We start from the raw sequence: 22,001 nt of genomic DNA, 5'->3' as shown, positions 1-22,001 counted from the left end.
GGGTATCACATCAGGTGCACATGATTAGAACATCATTACCTAGTGTTTTGAAGGAGGCTTGCCTTATTCAAACCTCACATTTAGTTTGATGTGCCCCTGACTATTGAAGTGAGAGAAAACACCATGGTGAGTTCAAAGGAGCTGTTTGAGGCCTTCAGAAAGAAGATTGTAGACATTTATGAGTCTCTCAAAAGAATATAAAATCAGCCATTCCTCTGTCCGAAACATAGTCTACAAGTGGAGGACATTCAAAACTACTGCCAACATGCCCAGGTCTGGAGGTCTAAGCAAGTTCACCCCGAGAGCAGACAGCAAAATGCTAGAAGAAGCCTCCAAAAACCCTAAAATGTCATCAGTTGACCTACAGCAGGCTCTTGCTACTATTGACATGAAAGCGTATGCCTCTACAATCAGAAAGAAACTTCACAAGTTCAACCTTCATTGGAGGTGTGCAAGGAGGAAACCTTTGCTCTCCAAGAAGAACATGAAGGCCAGATGGAAGTTTGCCAGACTAAATGTAGACAAAGACCGGGACTTTAGGAATAATGTCCTTTGGACAGATGAATGTAAAATTGAATTATTTGGACACTAGAACAGAGGACATGTTTGGCGTAAATCCAATACAGCATTCCAGGAAAAGAACCTCATAACAACTGTGAAGCATGGAGGTGGAAGTGTCATGGTTTGGGGATGCTTTCCTGCAGCAGGACCTGGCCAGCTCACCATCAGATTCCACTGTAATTTCTATCCTGTATCGGAGGGTGCTTGAGGAACATGTGAGATCATCTGTGACTAAAATAAAGCTGAAGTGAAACTGAACCTAGCAAAATGATAATAACCCAAAACATACCAGTAAATCCACCAAGGACTGGCTGAAAAAGAAGAAAGTCCTGGAATGGCTGAGTCAAAGCCCAGATCTTAATCTCATTGGGATGCTGTGGGGTGACTTGAAACAGGCTGTACATGCAAGAAACCCCTCAAACATCTCACAGCTGAAAGTATTCTGCGTTGAGGAGTGGGGCAAACTTTCTTCAGACCGATGTCAAAGACTGGTAGATGGCTACAAAAAGCTTCTCACTGAAATTATTTCAGCTAAAGGGGGTAACACTAGCTATTAGGTGGTAGGGTGTCCTAACTTTTTCCTCAGTTATAATATGCATGTTTGTTGATATATTTGGTTTAATGAGTAAAACAATGTTAATTTTTTGTTGTTTTCCTCCAATTCAATCACTTTCTTTTCCAGAGATAAAAAAACAACAACAAGATCAGACATTGATATGTGAACATTTCTTCATGAAGAACTGAATATTTCATGGGGTGTCCTAATTTTTTTCACATGACTGTATGTGTGTTACAGTTTTACAAATTATCAAACTGGCGGATGAGACTCCAGTGTCGTAAAGTCGAAATCATGTAAGTCAAGTACATCGTAACTACCTGTATTTTGTTTAATAATGGAGGATACACTGCCCTCTGGTGGCAGCATTGGGTCTGGCTGGACAGTCGCCTTGTATGACTGAGGAGCAGACTCGTCTGACATGGACAAAGAACAGCTGTGCCCACAAAAGGCTGTAAGTTGTTTCAGCTAATATATGTTTGTGTATGCATTTGTATTTATGTTTAGAGATACGGTAGTTTATAAAGTAATGTGTGAGCAATTAGCTATGAGAATTGTAAACACATTAGCATTTGTAGCATTTAAGAAAGTGGACTTTTGTTAGGAAAATTAGACAAATTTAATTAACAAATTTTACATATTGATCAGATTAGATAGACATTTGAACCCCAACTGTTTTGTGTGAAGAGTTATTTTTAAAATGTATGTTGTTGCCGAAAATAGCTAGAATAACATTTTTGTTTTTTGGTTAAAAGGCCAAAAGTTTACCACCGAAAAGTGTGAAGAACCTTAGTCCTCTTTTGATGACGTCATCAAAACACAGCGACACAGTTAACAGTAGCTGACATTGAGGTATCTAAGAAAAAAAAAAAAAATCACACTTGTATTATGTTTAATGATGGAGGATACTGCCCTCTGGTGGCAGCGTTGGGTCAGGCTGGACTGTCGCCTTGAATGACTGAGGAGCAGACTCGTCTGACATGGATAAAGGACACCTGGCTCTAGTTTGGCCCATGTAAGGCTGTAAGTTGTTTCAGCTAATATATGTTTGTGTATGCATTTGTAATTAAGTTTAGAGCTAGTTTGTGGAGTTATGTGTGAGCGATTTGCTATGGGTATTGTAAATGCGTTAGCATTCGTAGCATTTAAGATTGCGGACTTTATTTTTTAGGAAAATTAGACAAATTTAATCAACTAAATTTATATATTGATCAGACCAGATGGATGTTTGAACACCTATTGTTCTGTATCAAGAGTTATTTTTAAAATGTATGTTGTTGCCGAAAATAGCTAACATGTCGGCAGTTCGGAAGTATTTTAAGCTATCAAACAAAATAGAAATTATTGAATCACACCTGTAATTTGTTTAATGATGGAAGACACACTGCCCTCTGGTGGCAGCAATGGATCTGGCTGGACTGTCGCCTTGAATGACTGAGGAGCAGATTCGTCTGACATGGACAAAGGACACCTGGCTCTGGTTTGGCCCATGTAAGTTGTTTCGGCTAATATATGTTTGTGTATGCATTTGTAATTAAGTTTAGAGCTAGTTTGTGGAGTTATGTGTGAGCGATTTGCTATGGGTATTGTAAATGCGTTAGCATTCGTAGCATTTAAGATTGCGGACTTTTTTTTTTAAAGAAAATTAGACAAATTTAATCAACTAAATTTATATATAGATCAGACCAGATGGATGTTTGAACACCAATTGTTCTGTATCAAGATTTAATGTATGTTGTTGCCGAAAATAGCTAAAATTGCATTTTCGTTTTTTGGTTAAAAGGCCGAAAGTTTACCACCGAAAAGTGTGAAGAACCTTAGTCCTCTTGTGATGTCGTCATCAAAACACAGCGACACAGTTAACACTGGCTGACACTGAGGTATCAAAGAAAAAAGAAATTATTAAATCACACTTGTATTTTGTTTAATGATGGAGGATACACTGCCCTCTGGTGGCAGCGTTGGGTCTGGCTGGACTGTCGCCTTGAATGACTGAGGAGCAGACCATTCTGACATGGATAAAGGACACCTGGCTCTGGTTTGGCCCATGTAAGGCTGTAAGTTGTTTCAGCTAGTATATGTTTGTGTATGCATTTTTAATAATAATGTTTAATGTAAGTAAAGAGCTTCAAAAATCAAAATTGCCTTTTTTGCAGTCTGTCAAGCATAACAACTTCAATGGAGACAAAATGGCCGGAAGTCGAAATCACGTGAGTACGTCGTAAACCGGGGACTACCTGTATGCTGTACAGATAACTTAATTCTCATATGACTTTATATACAGTATCATTTTCCTATCACAAAAATATTCACACAAATAGACCAGACGGAACAGAGTACCTCTAGCCTCGAAATCTACATTCCTACAATTGATTACAAAAAAATACTTTTTTTTTTCTTCAAAGCTTGTCATTAGATCCGTAGTGCACAAACCAGTCATTTAAAGGCAAAAGACCGAGGGTACCTTCAAAAGCTGATCTCAGATCATTATACAACCATTGTGGATGACACATTGGAACTGTAGTGAGCGTGGAGCAAAGACCTTCTGCTAACTGCACAGCGGTGCTCAACAGGAACCAGCCCTGTTCTTTTCTACATGTAAACCTTACAGAGGCTCACACAGTGTCAATGGGATGAGCTAAACTACCAACTCACCACTGAAGAGGCTCAGAAGCAAGTGGATCTATGTTGTGTTAGTACTGAATGATGAATGTTGTCACTGGAAGCAGTTAGCTAGGATGCGCTATGTGATGCTGCACGAGAGCACCAAAGGACGAGAGACCACATTTCCTGTCGACAGGAACACAAAGATAGTTCTAGCATCACTTCATGCACAGTCAGTAGTACTATTTCAGGTATGAGAAGCCCGATATGGATGTATTTCAACATAATATTCAGTGTATGAATGTGCTAACTAGTGCGGCGATTTGTCCAATCTGAAGCGTGAATTGCATTCAAATTCTGTTCTTCATACCAATATGAGAATTTAGAGCTTACCGTAATTTTCACACTATAAGGCACACCTGAATATAAGCCGCAGCCCATTATTTTTTTGACACGAAAACGGCATTTGTTCATAGATAAGCCGAACTGGACTATAAGCCGCAGCTGTCCTCACTGTATTATGGGATATTTACATCAAAAGATATTAACCATTAACGCTTTATTTGACTGTCAGAAGACCAAATGAACCACCATGATGCTTTGAACCAATTGTCTGCAAAGCTTCATTGCTTCAAGAAGCTTCATTTGCTTCCTCGGGGGAGACAGTCAACCTCTGCTGCCATCTGCTGTCAACACTGTTGTCGCCCAACATGCCTCCTAGCATGCATTGCAGTGCTACAGATATAAATAACAAGCAAAAGTCCTTTTCTTTGCTGATTATTTCTTCCAGTTGTTTCATTAATTGCTAGTTATGGTATTTGGTAATACTTCATTTGACAGTGGCGCCATAAGACTGTCATTAGACAATCATTATTAGGACATGACACTGTCATGTGCATTAATGAATGCTTATAACAGATGTCATTTAGTGTTATCTGGCAAATTATCTCACTTTTGAATGGATGTAAAAGATCCGAGCTGGACATAAATGGACTTAGTGACATAATTGGCCGGATGACACTTAATTACATCTGTCATAAGCATTCAGTAATGCCCATGATAGTGTCATGTCATAATTATGACGGTCTTATGACAGTCTTATGATGCCTCTGTCAAATAAAGTGTTACCAAATACCATAACAGGTCATTAAGGAAAGAACTGGAACAGTAACTGAATAAATAATTAGCACAAAACATGAATTTTGATCGTTATTCACCGTACATCTGTAGCGGTGCAATGCATGCTAGGACACATGAGTTGCCTATTAACCCAAATAAATCAACAAATAAGCCACAGGATTCAAAATGAAGGAAAAAAGTAGCTGCTTTTAGTCCGAAAATTACGGTACTAAAAAACAAACATAAAAATGATTGATTAAATAGGGTTCCCGCAGGTCATTAAAAAGTCTTAAAATGTCTTAAATTTAAAATCTAGATCATCAAGGCCATAAATTGCCTTAATTTTAATGGAAAATACCAGAGTTGCTTCCAAAATCTTCCATTAACGCTGCAACGATTAAACGATTAACTCGAGTAATTTGATTAGGAAAAAAGCTTCAAATTAAATTTTGCTGCTTCGAGTATTCGTTTAATTAAGAGTGGTTGTAATGGTCTGTTTTGAAAGTGTTTACAATTAGTTTTATTGATTTGGGTGGATACACTGCCCTCTTGAGGCAACAGTGAATATGACGTAACTCATTTAACATAGCTGAATCCTGATGCTCTCTGTTAAGACCAACATAAAGTAAGCTTTTGTTTGAGCAAATATGCATTGGTAATTTAGTTTATTGGTATATTTAGCCATTTTTTGTTGGAACATGTGTTTGAACAATTTGTTATGAGCATTGTAAATTTTTTTTTTTTTTTTAAGTTAGCATTTTATAGCATTTAAACTAGCGGACTTTTGCTATGCAAGTTAGCCAATTGTTCATTTGTTGTACTTAGATCATTTTTTTTTTAGATACCGTTTGAGGCTAAGCTCAAGTATTTTAATTTATTTTTAAATAAAAGTGCAATTCTGCATAGTTTGAAGAAAAACTGTGGAAATTTTTTTTTTTGTATTCGCATTTAATGCTCGTTTGAAAGTGCAATTTTAGCAAGCTTTTTGTTGTACATCTACTAAAATTTATTCTGCAACGCATTAAATGTTCCTAATCCGATGACTCGATTACTCGAACTAACTAGCTGATGGATTAATCAATTACTAAACTAATCGATAGCAGCAGCGCTAGCCTAGAATCAATTATCATGTTCCTTCTTAAATTAATTTTGACTGGATTGGACGTCCAGCGCCATCAATGGCACCGAAACTAGAGAATCCACAGCCACTCTTTTGTGGGTATTTTAAAGTGGTCACTTCCGGTTCCGTTTGAAGTGGGAGGGTTGTCAGCTAATATGTTCTTTGGCTGCCACCACGTCAACAACAAAACATTCAAAGAGAAAGTAAAATCTCTATCGCACCTTTCTTACTCTGTCACGTTAGTCACGTGGTGCTTTCAGGTACAGCAGCCAAAACACGTCCGTCACATTACTACCCGATTCGTTACATTATTACAGGAATGATTATTATTCCGATTTTTACTTATAATTTATTTGTTTTTCTATGTGTAATTGCCATTTGTAATAGTACCAGCAGTATTAATTAAGATTAAGTGTATGTTTTTGGGCTGTGGAAGGAATTAATGGAATTATTATGTATTCTTATGGGAAAATTCTGCTTGACTTACAAACAAGGTCCTGGATTGAATTAACTTTGTATGTAGAGGTACCACTCTATCTTGTTTAGAATGTCAATCTCAATTCATTAACTATCCTGAAAAGTGCACTGTTAAAACACCTAAATCAGATGAGTTAAATTGTGATGTCACAACTCCAACAGCTTTACACATCTAAAAAATGGGAGAGGAAGCCATCCATCTTATTTTCCATCTGTAAAGCAGTGGGTGTACAATTGGAGGTACAAATTGTTACAAGTGCGTGTGTCACATTCACCACCTTCTGCTCACAAAGCTCCACATAGTGCTCACAAGCCTGCTTCACCAGACTGCAGAAGGAGCTGAGGCGGAGGAGTCTCCTGAGGTCCTTATGCGGGTGGAAGTGTTCGGTGTTAGAATATATTGGGGCACATTGTCCAGTCCTGTCTCTCCTTGGCCTCCCAGTAGCCCCCTTTGTACACAAAGTTTGTCTCTCCGGTGACCGAGTCCCTCCTCTGATGAAACCACAGCGGCTGGTAGCCTTCGTATTCGCGACCTGCCGAAATTTTTTTGCAGCGTGTTACGTGGTTGTTGTCACAGAGTTGAAGCCACACTTGCAGGCAATGACTTCCATACATACACTTATGTATACGAGAAGCAATCAATCGCTGTGTGCTGCATTTGGGAATGCTCCAAATGTGAACCAGCTTCATGTTGCAGTGAACGGTTTGAATGGAATTAATGTGTGCCGAAAAAGAATGTAAGTAACACCGGTGAAGACAATTTTTGTTGTTTGAGGTATAACGGCTGTTTTTAACTATTTTTCTCTATCCCATCAAGTTTTTCAACTATACAAACTCTGTTCTTAACAATACAAAAAACTTAAGATATGTGCACGGAGCCCTTATTTCCATGTCTCCCTCCTTTAAAACACCTAAATTAAATAATCAGCTCATCAGTAAGCTCTGCAGGAGCCGGATAACGATCCTGATTATTTGAGTCAGGTGTGTTGGAGGAGGGAGACATGGAAAACAAGCTGGATAGGGGCCCTCGAGGACCGGAGTTGGCTACCTCTCCCCTAAAGGGACATTGAAAAAACAAAAATGAATTTAAATCATCTGGTGCGCAGCACATAGTATGTGGTGCGCACTAGAAACTATCTGGTCCACAGCAGATAGTATGTGGTGTGGACTAGAAAAACTATCTGGTGCGCAGCAGATAGTATGTGGTGCGCACTAGAAACTATCTGGTGCGCAGCAGATAGTATCTGGTGCGCACCAGATAGTATTTGATGCGCACTAGAAACTATCTGGTGCGCACCATATAGTAGGTGGTGCGCATTAGGGACTGGTGCACACAAGAGTATGTCATAGCACTAGAAATTATCTGGTGCGCATCATATAGTATGTGGTGCACACTGGAAACTATCTGGTACGCACATGAAAAAATCTGGTGCACACCATATAGTATGTGGTGCACATGAGAAACTGGTTCGCACCAGATAGTATGTGGTGCACACCATATAGTATTTGATGCGCACTAGAAACTATCTGATGTGCACCAGATAATATTTGATGCGCACTAGAAACTATCTGGTGCACACCATATAGTAGGTGGTGTGCATTAGGGACTGGTGCCACAAGATAATAATGTCATTGCACTAGAAACTGGTGTCATTGCACTGGAAATCTGGTGCGCGTCATATAATATGTGGTGCACACTGGAAACTATCTGGTACGCACATGAAAAAATCTGGTGCGCACCATATAGTATGTGGTGCACATGAGAAACTGGTTCGCAGCAGACAGTATGTGGTGCACACCAGATAGTATATAATGCGCCCTAGAAAACTATCTGGTGCGCACCATATAGTATGTGGTGCGCATTAGAAACTGGTGCCCACCAGAGTGTCATAGCACTAGAAACTATCTGGGGTGCACCATATATATGTGGTGCGCACAAGAGTATGTCATAGTACTAGAAACTATCTGGTGCGCACCATATAAATGTGGTGCACATGAGAAACTGTTTCACACCAGATAGTATGTAGTGCACACCAGATAGTATATGATGCGCACTAGAAAACTATCTGGTGCGCACCATATAGTATGTGGTGCGCATTAGAAACTGGTGCCCACCAGAGTATGTCGTAGCACTAGAAACTATCTGGTGCGCACCATATTGTATGTTGTGCACAAGACAAAATCAGGTGTGCACCGGATATTATGTGGTGCACACCACATAGTATATGATGTGCACTAGAAACTATCCGTTGTGCACCATATAGTATGTGGTGCACATTAGAAACTATCTGGTACGCATATGGAACAATCTGGTACGCATATGGAACAATCTGGTACGCATATGGAACAATCTGATGCGCACCATATAGTATGTGGTGCGCATTAGAAACTGATGTGCACAGAGTATGTCGTAGCACTATAAACTGTCTGGTGTGCACCATATAGTCTCGTGCTCACTAGAAACTATCTGGTGCTCACCATATAGTATGTGGTGCACACTGGAAACTATCTGGTACGCACATGAAACAAACTGGTGCGCACCATAAAGTATGTGGTGCACATTAGAAATTGGTGCGCACCAGAGTATGTCGACTCATAGCTCTAGAAACTATCTGATGCGCACAAGATAGTTTCTAGTGCTACGACAGTTTCTAGTCGCACCAAATTTAGCACCACATACTATCTGGTGTGCACCACATACTATCTAGTGCACACCAGAAACTGGTTCGCACCAGATAGTATGTGGTGCACACCAGATAGTATATGATTTGCACTACAAACTATCTGGTGTGCACCATATAGTATGTGGTGCACATTAGTAACTGGTGCACACCAGAATATGTCATAGCACTAGAAACTATCTGGTGCGCATCATATAGTATGTGGTGCACACTGGAAACTCTGGTACGCACATGAAAAAAATCTGGTGTGCACCATATAGTATGTGGTGCACATGAGAAACTGGTTCGCACCAGATAGTATGTGGTGCACACCAGATAGTATATGATGCGCATTAGAAACTATTTGGTGCACATTAGAAACTATCTGGTGCACATTCGAAACTGGTGCGCACCAGAGTATGTCGACTCATAGCTCTAGAAACTATCTGGGGCGCACCAGATAGTATGTGGTGCACACTGGAAACTCTGGTACGCACATGAAAAAAATCTGGTGAGCACCATATAGTATGTGGTGCACATGAGAAACTGTTTCGCACCAGATAGTATGTGGTGCACACATGATAGTATATGATGCGCATTAGAAACTATCTGGTGTGTACCATAAAGTATGTGGTGCGCATTTGGAACTGGTGAGCACAGAGTATGTCGCAGCACTATAAACTGTCTGTCTCATGCTCACTAGAACCTATCTGGTGCGCACCATATAGTATATGGTGCACATTGGAAACTATCTGGTACGCACATGATACAAACTGATGCGCACCATAAAGTACGTGGTGCACATTAGAAATTGGTGTGCACCAGAGTATGTCGACTCATAGCTCTAGAAACTATTTGGTGCGCACCAGATAGTTTCTAGTGCTACGACATAGTTTCTAGTCGCACCAAATTTAGCACCACATATACTATCTGGTGTGCACCAGATAGTTTACTGTTCCGATGCGTGCCTGCAGTTTGTAGATTATAAAAGGGAACTTTCTGGTGCGCACCAGAAAGTTTCTAGTGCGCACCACATAGTTTCTGATGCACACCGCATACTTTGTGGCGACAGATCGTTTCTGCTTACCACCAATTTAGCACCACATACCATCTAGTGCGCACCACATACTATCTAGTGCGCACCAGATTGTTTATTGTTCCGACGCGCGCCTGCAGTTTGTGGCTTACAAAAGGGAAGTTTCTGGTGCGCACCACATAGTTTCTGGTGCGCACCACATCCTACATGGTGCGCACCTGGTTGTTTAAATTTATTTTATTTCTGTCGATGTCCTTTTAGGGGCTCCATAGCTGACCGACCTAAACCAATAAAACTTATTTTAAATCAAGTTTTTTCCCAGTGTAATGAAGTTTTGACGCTGCACCAGCAATCTCCTACAGCTCTTTTCAAGGCAAAGAAAAACCACGCACACACTGACGCAACCTTAAAGAAATATTACGCTTAGCTTGCTCACACAGTTGACTTGACTAGATTTAAAATATAGAAATTCAAATACAAGTTGAGGACAGTTTGACATGAAATTTTCACATGGATCTAGGAAAAAAAAAACAACTTTTTCCCCCGATTCATTTGTCTGAAGTAGACATGAAGGCATCATGCAGGTCCAACAATGACAGAAAATAAACACACACAAGATGTCAATGTTGTGTGCACGTTAACAGAGTAGCCCCCACTCACCAGATTCATTATCACATTCTGATCAACGGTAGAGCGAGTGGAAAAAAGACAAGTCATGGATACATCAATACAATCTACCCACATAGATCACACACAAAGGAGCGATAATTGTATGTAGCAGTGGTGTTAAACTCAGCTGCAATTATCTGAGATGAATGCTCTCAGGTAACCAAACAGGGCAAACTGATTAACTATTCGTTCTTTGATTGTGCAGACCGATAATGACATGTCTGGTTAGTACTGAACAAACCATACTTGCCATACAGTAGTATGAAAAAGTATCTCAACCTTTTGGAATTTCTCACATTTCTGCATAAAATAATTATCAAATGTGATCTGATCTTTGTCAAAATCACACAGATGAAAAAACAGTATCTGCTTTAACTAAAACCACACAAACATTTATAGGTTTTCATATTTTAATGAGGATGGTATGCAAACAATGACAGAAGGTGAGGGAAATACGTAAGTGAACCATCACCTTTAATATTTTGTGCCCCCCCCCTTTGGCAGCAATAACTTCAACCAGATGCTTCCTGTAGCTGCAAATCAGTTTGTCACATTGATCAGGACTAATCTTGGACCATTCTTCTCTACAAAACTGCTGTACTTCAGTCAGATTCCGGGGATGTCTGGCATGAATCACTGTCTTTAGGTCATGCCACAGCATCTCAATAGGGTTCAAGTCTGGCCACTCCAGAACATTTTGTGCTTCTGAAACCATTCTGAAGTTGATTTACTTCTGTGTTTTGGATCATTGTCTTGTTGCAGTATCCATCCTCTATTGGGCCTTAACCTGCCTCAGGTTTTCCTGCAAAACATCCTGATAAGCTTTTGAATTCATTCTTCCATTAATGATTGCAAGTTGTCCAGGCCCTGAGGCTGCAAAACAGCCCCAAATCATCATGCTCCCTCCACCATGCTTCACGGTGGGGATGAGGTGTTGATGTTGGTGAGCTGTTCTATTTTTCCTCCACACATGACGTTGTGTGTTACTCCCAAACAATTCAACTTTGGTTTCATCAGTCCACAAAATATTTTTGCCAAAACTTCTGTGGAGTGTCCAAGTGCGTTTTTTCGAACATTAAACGAGCAACGATCTTTAAAAATTTTATTTTTTTTTTTATATACAGCAGTGGCTTCCTTTGTGGGGTCCTCTCATAAACACCATTCTTGGCCATAGTTTTACATATAGTTGATGTGTGTGCATAGAGAAATCACTGGAAGAGTCCAATATCTAAGTCTTTAGCAGACACTCTGGGGTTCTTTTTTACTTATCTGAGTATTCTGCGCTGAACTTTTGGCACCGTCTTTGGTAGACGGACACTCCTTGGGAGAGAAGCAACAGTGCCAAACTCCCTCCATTTGTAAAAAACTTCCAGAAAACATCCTGACTTTTAGAGATGGTTTTGTACCCTTTCCCAGCTTTATACAAATCAACAATCCTTGATCGAGCCATGATGCACATCAGACAATGCTTCTCATCAAGACATTTCTTACCAGGTGTGTGTTTTATAGTGGGCAGGGCAGCTTAAAACCATTCATCAGTGATTGGACACACACCTGACTTACAATGTTTGGTAAAAATTGGTTTCAATTGCTCTTTAATTCTCCTTAGGCAGAGGGTTCACTTACTTATTTTCCCCGCTTCTGTCATTATTTTCATGCTATCCTCATTAAAATATGAAAACCTATAAATGTCTGGGTTCAAGCAGACACTGTATTTTCATCTGTGTTATTTTGACAAAGATCAGATCACATTTGATGGTGATTTTGTGCAGAAATGTGAGAAATTCCAAAAGGTTCAGATACTTTTTCATACCACTGTAAGTGCACCACCACAACTATGAGCATGAAGGCAATAAAACCTGACAATGGTGTATTGAACAAACCTTCATCCAGAGCATCTGAGGCCTCCGCTTCTCTCCTCCTCCTCACGGCTCTCTGCTTCTCTTCTAACCTTTGCTTCTCTGAGTTGGCTTCATCCCATTGACCTTCTTCCATCAGCCGCTGGTCCGGTCTCAGACGGCTGTCGGTCAGACAGACTCCGTCGTCCGGCTCGTTCAGGGTCAGCGCCAGCGCTGAGAAGTAGTACATGTTCTCAGCATTCTCTCTGATTGGAAATAGCAAAATTACACACCAAAAGTTAAGATTCAGCGAACCGCATGCAGGTTTTAATGAGGCTCCTGAGACAGGCCCTTACGGAAGCGGATACTTCTTCCATAAAAGTTTGGGAGGCAAGGTCTGGTAGATGGTCTTCTGCTTGCCTTCTGATCCACTACCGCCTCGACTGCTCTGAATGATCTTGGCACTCTCGATTTTCTCATCCCATGTTCCTGACAGGATGTAATGAGCCTGGCCTCCAGTGTCAGCCACTACACCTGTCACCTGGATGGACAAAAATCCAATTTAAGTCAATTACACTCGACTAGCATTAGGTACACAAGTTCTAATAGTGTTTTTCAACCGGTGTGCCGTGTTTTTTTCTTTTCTTTATGTTGTCGGGCGTAGTTGCAGTAGGAAGAAAGGAGTAGATAGAAGGTTTCGGTCGTGTGCAGATGAGCGAGGTAATGCTCGTGTCGCGTTCAAGAACTGCTCGGATTTCTAGCCATCAGCCACCTTAATGTCCATGACAATGTGGACCCCAGCAGTTCTATTTTACATAATTTGACTCGTCAAGTGTCGCTATACACAAAAGTGTCCTTTCCATTTTTATCAATATGTCACGATGGTCAGTCCTCCCCTTGTGTATAATTCCAACACATTTTGAAATGTTTACCGGAAGTACGTTCGCCAAGCCGCTAACCGTAAGCTTTACACTCCATAAAAAAAGTGCACTTCTCTTTGTCTTTCATTTGGTGTCAGTAACAGATTTTTTTCTTAGTTTCGTTTGCAAATGCTGTAAACCAGCGAGTTTTCATGTTTGAAGTGTCACCTTTTAACCGCAAGTTTGCAGTTTGGAGAAGACTGCCAATGTTTTATAGCAGCCAAAAGTGGTTTGTATGTTGTATTTCCCCCCCAGTTAGCCTCAATATAGCAATGCTAACCTTTTACAGAATTTATTATAGATGCGTTGCCTTATTTTGTATGTCTTAACTTTAATTCTACGGTGTGTTGATGACCAATAACCATCTGTGAAAGGAACAGGAGACTCATAGGCCATCAAAACGCACGTGTATGTAACCCACGTTACTATGATAGAGAACATTGAACATGATTCATATGGAAATTTAGTGAGCTAGGAATTATAATAAGAAATATCAACTCAAACAAAAGTTGTTGACATAAAATTAGTGAAGGAAAAAATAGGTTATTAGAAAAAAATAATCTTTTAAATTAATTACTTTTTAAAAGGCAACGACCTACAAGCCAATGGGAAATCGCGATATTACTCGCCCTTAACCAATGAGCGAGCACGTTCTAGGCCAATGGTAGGATGACTGGAGCGAACCGGTCTTTCCTCCTGTTTTTTTCCCCTTGTCATCGCGAGTGAGTGAAACCGCAGCTTCTTTGGGTTGTCAGACAGTTACAAACATACGGTGAAAAAAAAAAAACCTGGATTCAACTGCAGTCTTTGTGCGTCCTTGGAATTGTAAGTAAAATCGATTGTATCGCCACTAATTTAGTGGGGTCACATTACTGTTAATGTCATTTTTGTTACGTCATTGCCGCAAACGGCCGTTAGGAGGGCAGCTTGTGACAGCGCAGCTTGGCCAACCGTTAACTGCGTGCCGCCATCAGCTTGTTCTAGTGAGTGTTTTATATGACATGTTATAAAGCAAAAGGATGAATATTATTGTTAATTTAATGTTTGCTGCGTCATCATCACAAACTGGCTGTTAGGAAGGCAGTTTGTGACAGCGCAGATTAGCTAACAACCGTTAGCTTCGTGCCCTCATCACCTTATTCTGGTGAGTGTTTTATATGACCTGTTAAGAAGAAAAAAGATGAATTTGAAGCATGATGTTAATATTACCTTGGCCTGTTTAGGCCGGGTCTTTTATGCGGGAGTCGCTTTTCTTTCATTGAGGACATATTTTTTCCCCTTTATTTTTCCGCTCTCGACCTGTCGAGTCACAGGAGTGGTTGTCGAAGGGGAGATCGGTGGCAAGCTAACCCAATTTTCGTACCTGAACTGGACACCTTTTTTTGTTTCAGCTGGGAATTTGGTAGGAACATTCCATAATATTCAACAGTGATTCACATGTGAGCTCGCATAGCGTTTTAGGACTGTAATAAGACGTTAAAGAAAAAAAAAAAAAAAAACACTAAGTGCACTTAGTAAAGTTAGGGTGGTTTAAGTAACAGTTTTTCGATTAATTGATTTGTTTTATGCATTTAAATTGCTTTCTTGCTTTTCAGTGTACATACTGTAAATAGTTTAATATTGTTGTTTTTTTATTACACACAAAAACCCCCACATTTATCTTTGTCTTGAGTTTTATTTGCTTCTGCCGGGTGCACGCCGTCTCCTGTGAGTCGGGTCTAGCTTCTGATGCACTGGTCCAATAAGTTAACAAATTATAATCAGACATCATAAAGTTGTACAAAGCAAACTTTGACACTTGTTAACATGTACACGCACGCACAGTTGCGGTCGTGAAAATTAGCGCCCTCATTTTTATTTACTGTGCGATAAATGGACTCATTGCATATCGCAAAAGTCTTAGTTACATACATCATAAATTTTAAGACCCAGATATGAAAATTCAATATGTTTTCAAGACTTTTTAAGGTATTGTATAATTTCCAAAGTCATAAATTCAATGCTTTTAAGACTTTTTAAGACCCCACGGGAACAATGAAATATTATTAAGCTTCAAAATGTTTCGTTGAGCATGTTTGGTTGTCAATGGGACATCATTATTACAATTTTTTTGTTTTGGTCCATAACATTGATTAGTGGTTGGACAGTGGAGAAAACAACAGTTTGGACATGAAGGTAATGGTGCCCTGAAAAAAGGGACGCAACCAGGCCATTGTGAACAATTTTTTCATGTAAATTCGGAGAAAATAGGCCCAGGTGTTAAAGGGTTAAAGAAACATAAAACAGACCGGTGTCAGCAAGGGAAGCAGAAAGGAGGATTTACCTTCCGAGCAACATCCCTGGAGAAATAACTGTAGGGAGAAAATTTGAGTTGACAGGTCTCTTTGGTCCTGTGATTCACTATCTCGATGTCACCTGACTGCACACAAACAAAGAGTAAGATGACATTAACAAAACATAAGAGTAACATGCACAGAAAAAGATTATGAATGAAACTGTTTAGTCTGCAGATTTCCATTCTATTATTTTATTCATTTGTTTTTAAATTACACACAGGTTCTCCTTGTTTCTTTGTTTGACAGATATAGGTACAGTTGTGGTCAAAAGTTTACATACTGTACATTTGTGAAGAACATAATGTCATGGCTCTCTTGAGTTTCCAGTTATTTCTACAACTCTGATTTTTCTCTGATAGAATGATTGGAACAGATACTTCTTTGTCACAAAAAACATTCATGAAGTTTGGTTCTTTTATGACTAAATCTGCTGGGTCAAAAATATACATACAGCAGCGCTAATATTTGCTAACATGTCCCTTGGCCATTTTCACTTCAATTAGGCGCTTTTGGTAGCCATCCACAAGCTTCTGGCAAGCTTCTGGTTGAATCTTTGACCACTCCTCTTGACAGAATTGGTGCAGTTCAGTTAAATTTGATGGCTTTCTGACATGGACTTGTTTCTTTAGCATTTTCCACAAGTTCTCAATGGGGTTTTGGGAAGGCCATTCGAAAACCTTAATTCTAGCCTGATTACCACTTTTGATGTGTGTTTGGGGTCATTGTCCTGTTGGAACACCCAACTGCGCCCAAGACCCAATCTTCGGGCTGATGACGTTAGGTTATCTTGAAGAATTTGAAGGTAATCCTCCTTCTTCATTATCCCATTTACTCTCTGTAAAGCACCAGCTCCATTGGCAGCGAAACAGCCCCACAGCATAATACTACCACCACCGTGCTTGATGGTAGGCATGGTGTACTTGGGGTTAAAAGCCTCACCTTTTCTCTTCCAAACATATTGCTGGGCATTGTGGCCAAACAGCTTGATTTTTGTTTCATCTGACCACAGAACTTTCCTCCAGAAGGTCTTATCTTTGTCCATGTGATCAGCAGCAAACTTCAGTCGAGCCTTAAGGTGCCGCTTTTGGAGCAAGGGCTTCCTTCTTGCACGGCAGCCTCTCAGTCCATGGAGATGCAAAACACGCTTGACTGTGGACACTGACACCTGTATTCCAGAAGCTTCTAATTCTTGGCAGATCTGCTTTTTGGTGATTCTCGGTTGAATCTTCACCCTCCTGACCAATTTTCTCTCAGCAGCAGGTGATAGCTTGCGTTTTCTTCCTGATCGTGGCAGTGACAAAACAGCGCCATGCACTTTATACTTACAAACAATTGTTTGCACTGTTGCTCCTGGGACCTGCAGCTGCTTTGAAATGGCTCCAAGTGACTTTCCTGACTTGTTCAAGTCAATGATTCGCTTTTCCAGATCCATGTATGTATATTTTTGACCCAGCAGATTTGATCACTTTTTCTGTTAACCCATAATAAAGTCATAAAAGAACCAAACTTCATGAATGTTTTTTGTGACAAAGAAGTATCTGTTCCAATCACTCTATCAGAGAAAAATCAGAGTTGTAGAAATAACTGGAAACTCAAGAGAGCCATGACATTATGTTCTTCACAAGTGTATGTAAACTTTTGACCACAACTGTACATGCAACGTGAAAACAGGTAGTCCCTGGGAAACGAACGAGCTCTGTTCCTACGCTGGCGACATAATGCGAAGTATTGTATTTTGTTTAATGATGGAGGATACACTGCATTCTGTTGGAAGCGTTGAATCTGGCTGGACTGTCGCCTTCTGTGATCGAGAAGCAGACTCGTCTAACATTGATGAAGGACAGCTGCGCTCCGGTTTGGCCATAAAAGGTCACATAAGGCTGTAAGTTGTTTCAGCTAATATATATTTGTGTAGGAATGTTTAACTAAGTTTAGAGCTACAGTTTGTGGAGCAATGTGTGAGCAATTTGCTATGAGAATAGCGTACCACACGAATACTATTTTTAGACCGTGACGCGGAAGCGAGACATTATAGACACGCCCTCGCATAATACCCATGTTATTTCTGCTTGTTTTCTCCGCTAATCTTTCAAAAAAGAACATGCCAATCAAACACTGCTGCTATGGAACTTGTAGAAACCACTCGACACATTACGGCATATGAAGAAGTTTTCTTCATACGTTTCCCGAAACCAAAAACTCAGAGGAAAAAATGTGAAGAATGGATCAACTTGCGCGGACGTTCAAAAGACCAGTTTAACGCTAGCAAGGTGAAGCAATTCACATTTCATATACAGTAAACATTTTGATATTTTCACTTATTTTAGCGTGGTGTTTTGCTGTGCTGCTTCTGTCTGACAATGAATGACCTGAAAAAAATTTAAATGGTATCTGACTGCCACTGCTATCTTTTCTGTTGTAATAAAAACAACTTTAGTAAGGGGGAAGTTTAAATCAATTATAGAATTAAGATTTGTTATTAATGAAAAAAATGAAAAGTGTTCGTTGGCTTTCACTGAGTAACAGTTGCGATCGCTACACAAAAACTGCAATGTAAATTGCCCACAAGATCAGTCAGAGACGTAAGACAACCAGAGGATATAATATATAAGAAAGACAGGGCATATGGTGGTAAAGGATAGATTGTTGAAACAGGAGAACGTCACTGTCAGTGGCGTAAGGCAATGCACACAAAAAAAAGGTGTCCATAAAAAAGCTAACTCTGGATCAGGTGTGCTCTTTTTCAGCCCTTGACACTCAAGCCATCTCTTTAACTGAACATTTGTATGTTCTTGCACATCTTTACCAGAGAATTTGGCGCCAGCGACATCATTTTCGGACAGAACCGGTAAGTTTAGCTCAGTAAACATCTCGTTCGTAGAATATTTCCATTCATTTACTATTAGGGACAAACAGGAGGTTGACCCGCCTAGCCACAATTGCTAACGTCGTGAATATTAATGAGCAAAAGTGACAAGTTGCTTGCGGTACGCTATTGTAAATATGTTAGCATTCTTAGCATTTAAGCTAGTGGACTTTTGTTAGGCAAATTAGGTGAATTAATCTACTAAATTTAAATACGGACTAGATGGACGTTTGAACAATTTTTTGGTGTCATGTGTTTTATTGTTAAAATGCGCGTCTTTTTTTAACATAAGTGTACGTATGTGTGTTACAGCTCGAATGGAGACAAATTGGCAGACGAGACTTGTAAACAACGGCGTTGTAAAGTCAAAATCATGTAAGTCGAGTACGTCATAACCCGGGGACTACCTGTATATAGAATAACATTGCAAGTTCACAAATGAGAAATTTTAGTTGCATTACCTTCACCCTTAAAGTGATCCTCTAACTTAAATACATGTAGGCTCTAATAAACCACAGTTGTTCTCTTGTACTAAAATATGTTGTTAGAAACACATAAAATGTTAAATCAATGGCAATATTTTATAATGTTTAGTCCATATTTTGACCGTTAGTTGGCGCCACGGTTTGTGGGCTCGCAGTGATGACGTCATTGGGATCTTTCCGAATGTGTAGCGTGTTCAACAATTGCTTATTGCTGCCTAAACTCGCGAAGTAAAATGCCACGATGTGCTGCTTTTGGATGCAATTTCCAGTCAAATGGAAACAAGGGGAGTGAAGTGAGTGGTCAAGGTGGAATTATTATTTTTAGTCAATAAATGTGCATAAGTGGAAGCTTCTCCCCCTTTTGGTCCCTGTATGCACGTATCCTACCCACCATGTGTTACAACTGGCGCCCGAACATTTTTCCTGGATCCTCAGTCAAGTAAGGGATCCGTCTATTTTCTGGATCCGAAGGTCCCACCGCGTCTGCAATATTGGTTTCGGATCTGTCCATTTTTTTTTTTTTTTTTTTTTTGATTCGTCGGTCCCACAGCGGCTTTCCGGATCAGTCTATTTTGTGGAATCGACGGCCTGATCGCGGCTGCGACATTCCCATGGGATCGGTCTAATTCCTGGATATTCGAGTGAGTAAAAAACGCGGATTTGGATTACTATTGCTATCTTTTTGTTGACTATTCAGGGAATGCGTGTTTGCGTACTGCTGAGCTCCCGAGTGAAGAGTGGTCAAGGTGGAAATATTATTTTTTGTGAATAAATGTGCATAAGTGGAAGCTTCTCCCCTTTTTGTTACTTTTATACACGTATCCTAGCTACCACGCGTTACAATGTACAAGACATGGATTACACAAGATGTGCTCTTTGGCCTGTACTGTATGTAAAGCACACGACAGCTCTGGATGCTAACAATCTACATAATTATATTGGGATAAGTTTGAAAACGAAATATGCTTACCTTGAATATCTGCTAATAAAACCGGACAGCTACACTCTCGCTTCCAACTGGAGTTCCCAATACAACAGGACTCTCTCGCATCACCATTTTTGCCCAACTTTTGTCTTATCAGGTATTTGCTGCACGCATTTTCCCCTGAAGCTCGTCTTGTGAACGACCGACAGTGCTGTCCTGCTCTTCACTTTTCAGATCTGGTTCAAATAGGAAGGGTAGAACCGACGACATGTTGGGAAAGCTAACGAGTGACACGCTGGAATTTCGGCAACGGGACCGGTGACGTCACGCACTGCGACGTAACAAGAATGGCGACCTATCACTTAAAATAATTTTACAAACTTTATTAAAACAAAACATTAAGAGGGGTTTTGATATCAAATTATTATAAATTATACTAACATTTATCTTTTAAGAATTACTTGTCTTAAAAATAGAGGATCCCTTTAATAGGACAGATGACTGTTTTAGGTAATACAATAAAATACATAACATCATTAAGACCTGGCATGAACATATATAGAAGGCCCTAGATGTCCAATCCATTTCGACCTAAACGCTTGACAGAGATGCTGCTTTGACCGGGAGAGTGTAATTTGCCAGCTGCTCCAAGTCAAAATGGATTGGACGTCATGCGCTGTCAGTTGTAGCCAAATAAATGAAAGCCCTATGAAAGGGTTAATTCAGTCATCTCAGAGATTGGCAAGGCTTTTATTTAAGGACATGAATCAAGATTTAAGACACAATAATTCCCTTTCCTGGTTTCTTTTTCATTGCCCCTGATGAAAAAAGAGAAAAACGGCTAACGCTGCTTGAAAGTTAAGAAGATTTGTTTGAGCTTGTGTGGATGAATGACTATTGATGAGAAGTGCTTGTTAACAGACCTGGTCAATCCAAAGCTTGCCCACAATGATGTTGTGCACAGTGGACGTGACTTTTCTCCACACGTAGTGGTTGCCGCTAGAGTGGAATAGCAGATGGATTGCACCTGGAGATGTAAAATGAGAGCAACAATCAATAAAAACTATCGCAGGATTGTACCGATCTTAAAAAACACAAAACAAATAGCACTTTTATTATTCCAAAGAAGCTATTCATTGCTGTCATTCACATCTAATCCCATTATGAACCTAAACTGAACGATTGCTAATAAGGCTGCAACAACTAATCGATTAAATTAGGGCTGTCAAACGATTAAAATTTTTAATCGAGTTAATCACAGCTTAAAAATTAATTAATCGTAATTCAAACCATCTATGAAATATGCCATATTTTTCTGTAAATTATTGTTGGAATAGAAGATAAGACACAAGACGGATATGTACATTCAACATACTATACATAAGTACTGTATTTGTTTATTATAACAATAAATCAACAAGATGGCATTAACATTCTGTTAAAGCGATCCATGGATAGAAAGACTTGTAGTTCTTAAAAGATAAATGTTAGTACAAGTTATAGAAATTTTGGTAACACTTTATAATAACTATCCTTTTTACTAGTTATTAGATCATTAGTAAACTGTTGATAAATGATTTATTGTTGATTTGTGAAGTATTTGTTAACAGTTTGTTAAGCATTTACAGGGTGTTCCAATATGGTTGACCACATTCTAAATGCCCATGCTAGTTGATGGATCTTAATAAAACTATATACACTTTATGTTGAAGGTCATATATTTTATTGGTTAAATATACAAAGAAAAGTACAAATATTTGTTGGTTCTATGGCAGATTTTCCTAAATGTGCAACATGAGCGCTGCCTGTAAAATGCCTTATCAAAATGC

The 22,001-nt window shown here is 39.6% G+C and overlaps 1 protein-coding gene across 4 annotated transcripts in view; it reads right to left on the bottom strand.

The window, feature by feature from the left end:
• Positions 1-1,970: 1,970 nt before the first annotated feature.
• osbp2b (oxysterol binding protein 2b) overlaps positions 1,971-22,001 on the bottom strand; it is a 131,519-nt gene continuing 111,488 nt past the window's right edge. For 3 of the 4 annotated variants that reach the window (XM_057831283.1, XM_057831282.1, XM_057831285.1), the window contains 6 exons: positions 21,096-21,199; positions 15,884-15,979; positions 12,997-13,181; positions 12,686-12,906; positions 10,794-10,811; positions 1,971-6,970 (listed from right to left, as the gene is read on the bottom strand). In XM_057831283.1, the coding sequence (XP_057687266.1) occupies positions 6,828-6,970; positions 10,794-10,811; positions 12,686-12,906; positions 12,997-13,181; positions 15,884-15,979; positions 21,096-21,199 (767 nt within the window). In that variant the 3' untranslated portion in view covers positions 1,971-6,827. The remainder of the gene's footprint in view (positions 6,971-10,793; positions 10,812-12,685; positions 12,907-12,996; positions 13,182-15,883; positions 15,980-21,095; positions 21,200-22,001) is intronic. The other variant, XM_057831284.1, reaches the window with a different exon arrangement.

The sequence above is a fragment of the Corythoichthys intestinalis genome, chromosome 3 (genome assembly GCF_030265065.1).
Source record: "Corythoichthys intestinalis isolate RoL2023-P3 chromosome 3, ASM3026506v1, whole genome shotgun sequence".
NCBI classification, from domain to species: domain Eukaryota; kingdom Metazoa; phylum Chordata; class Actinopteri; order Syngnathiformes; family Syngnathidae; genus Corythoichthys; species Corythoichthys intestinalis.
Note: the sequence above shows the minus strand (reverse complement) of the source record. Positions and strands in the feature narration are given on the sequence as shown.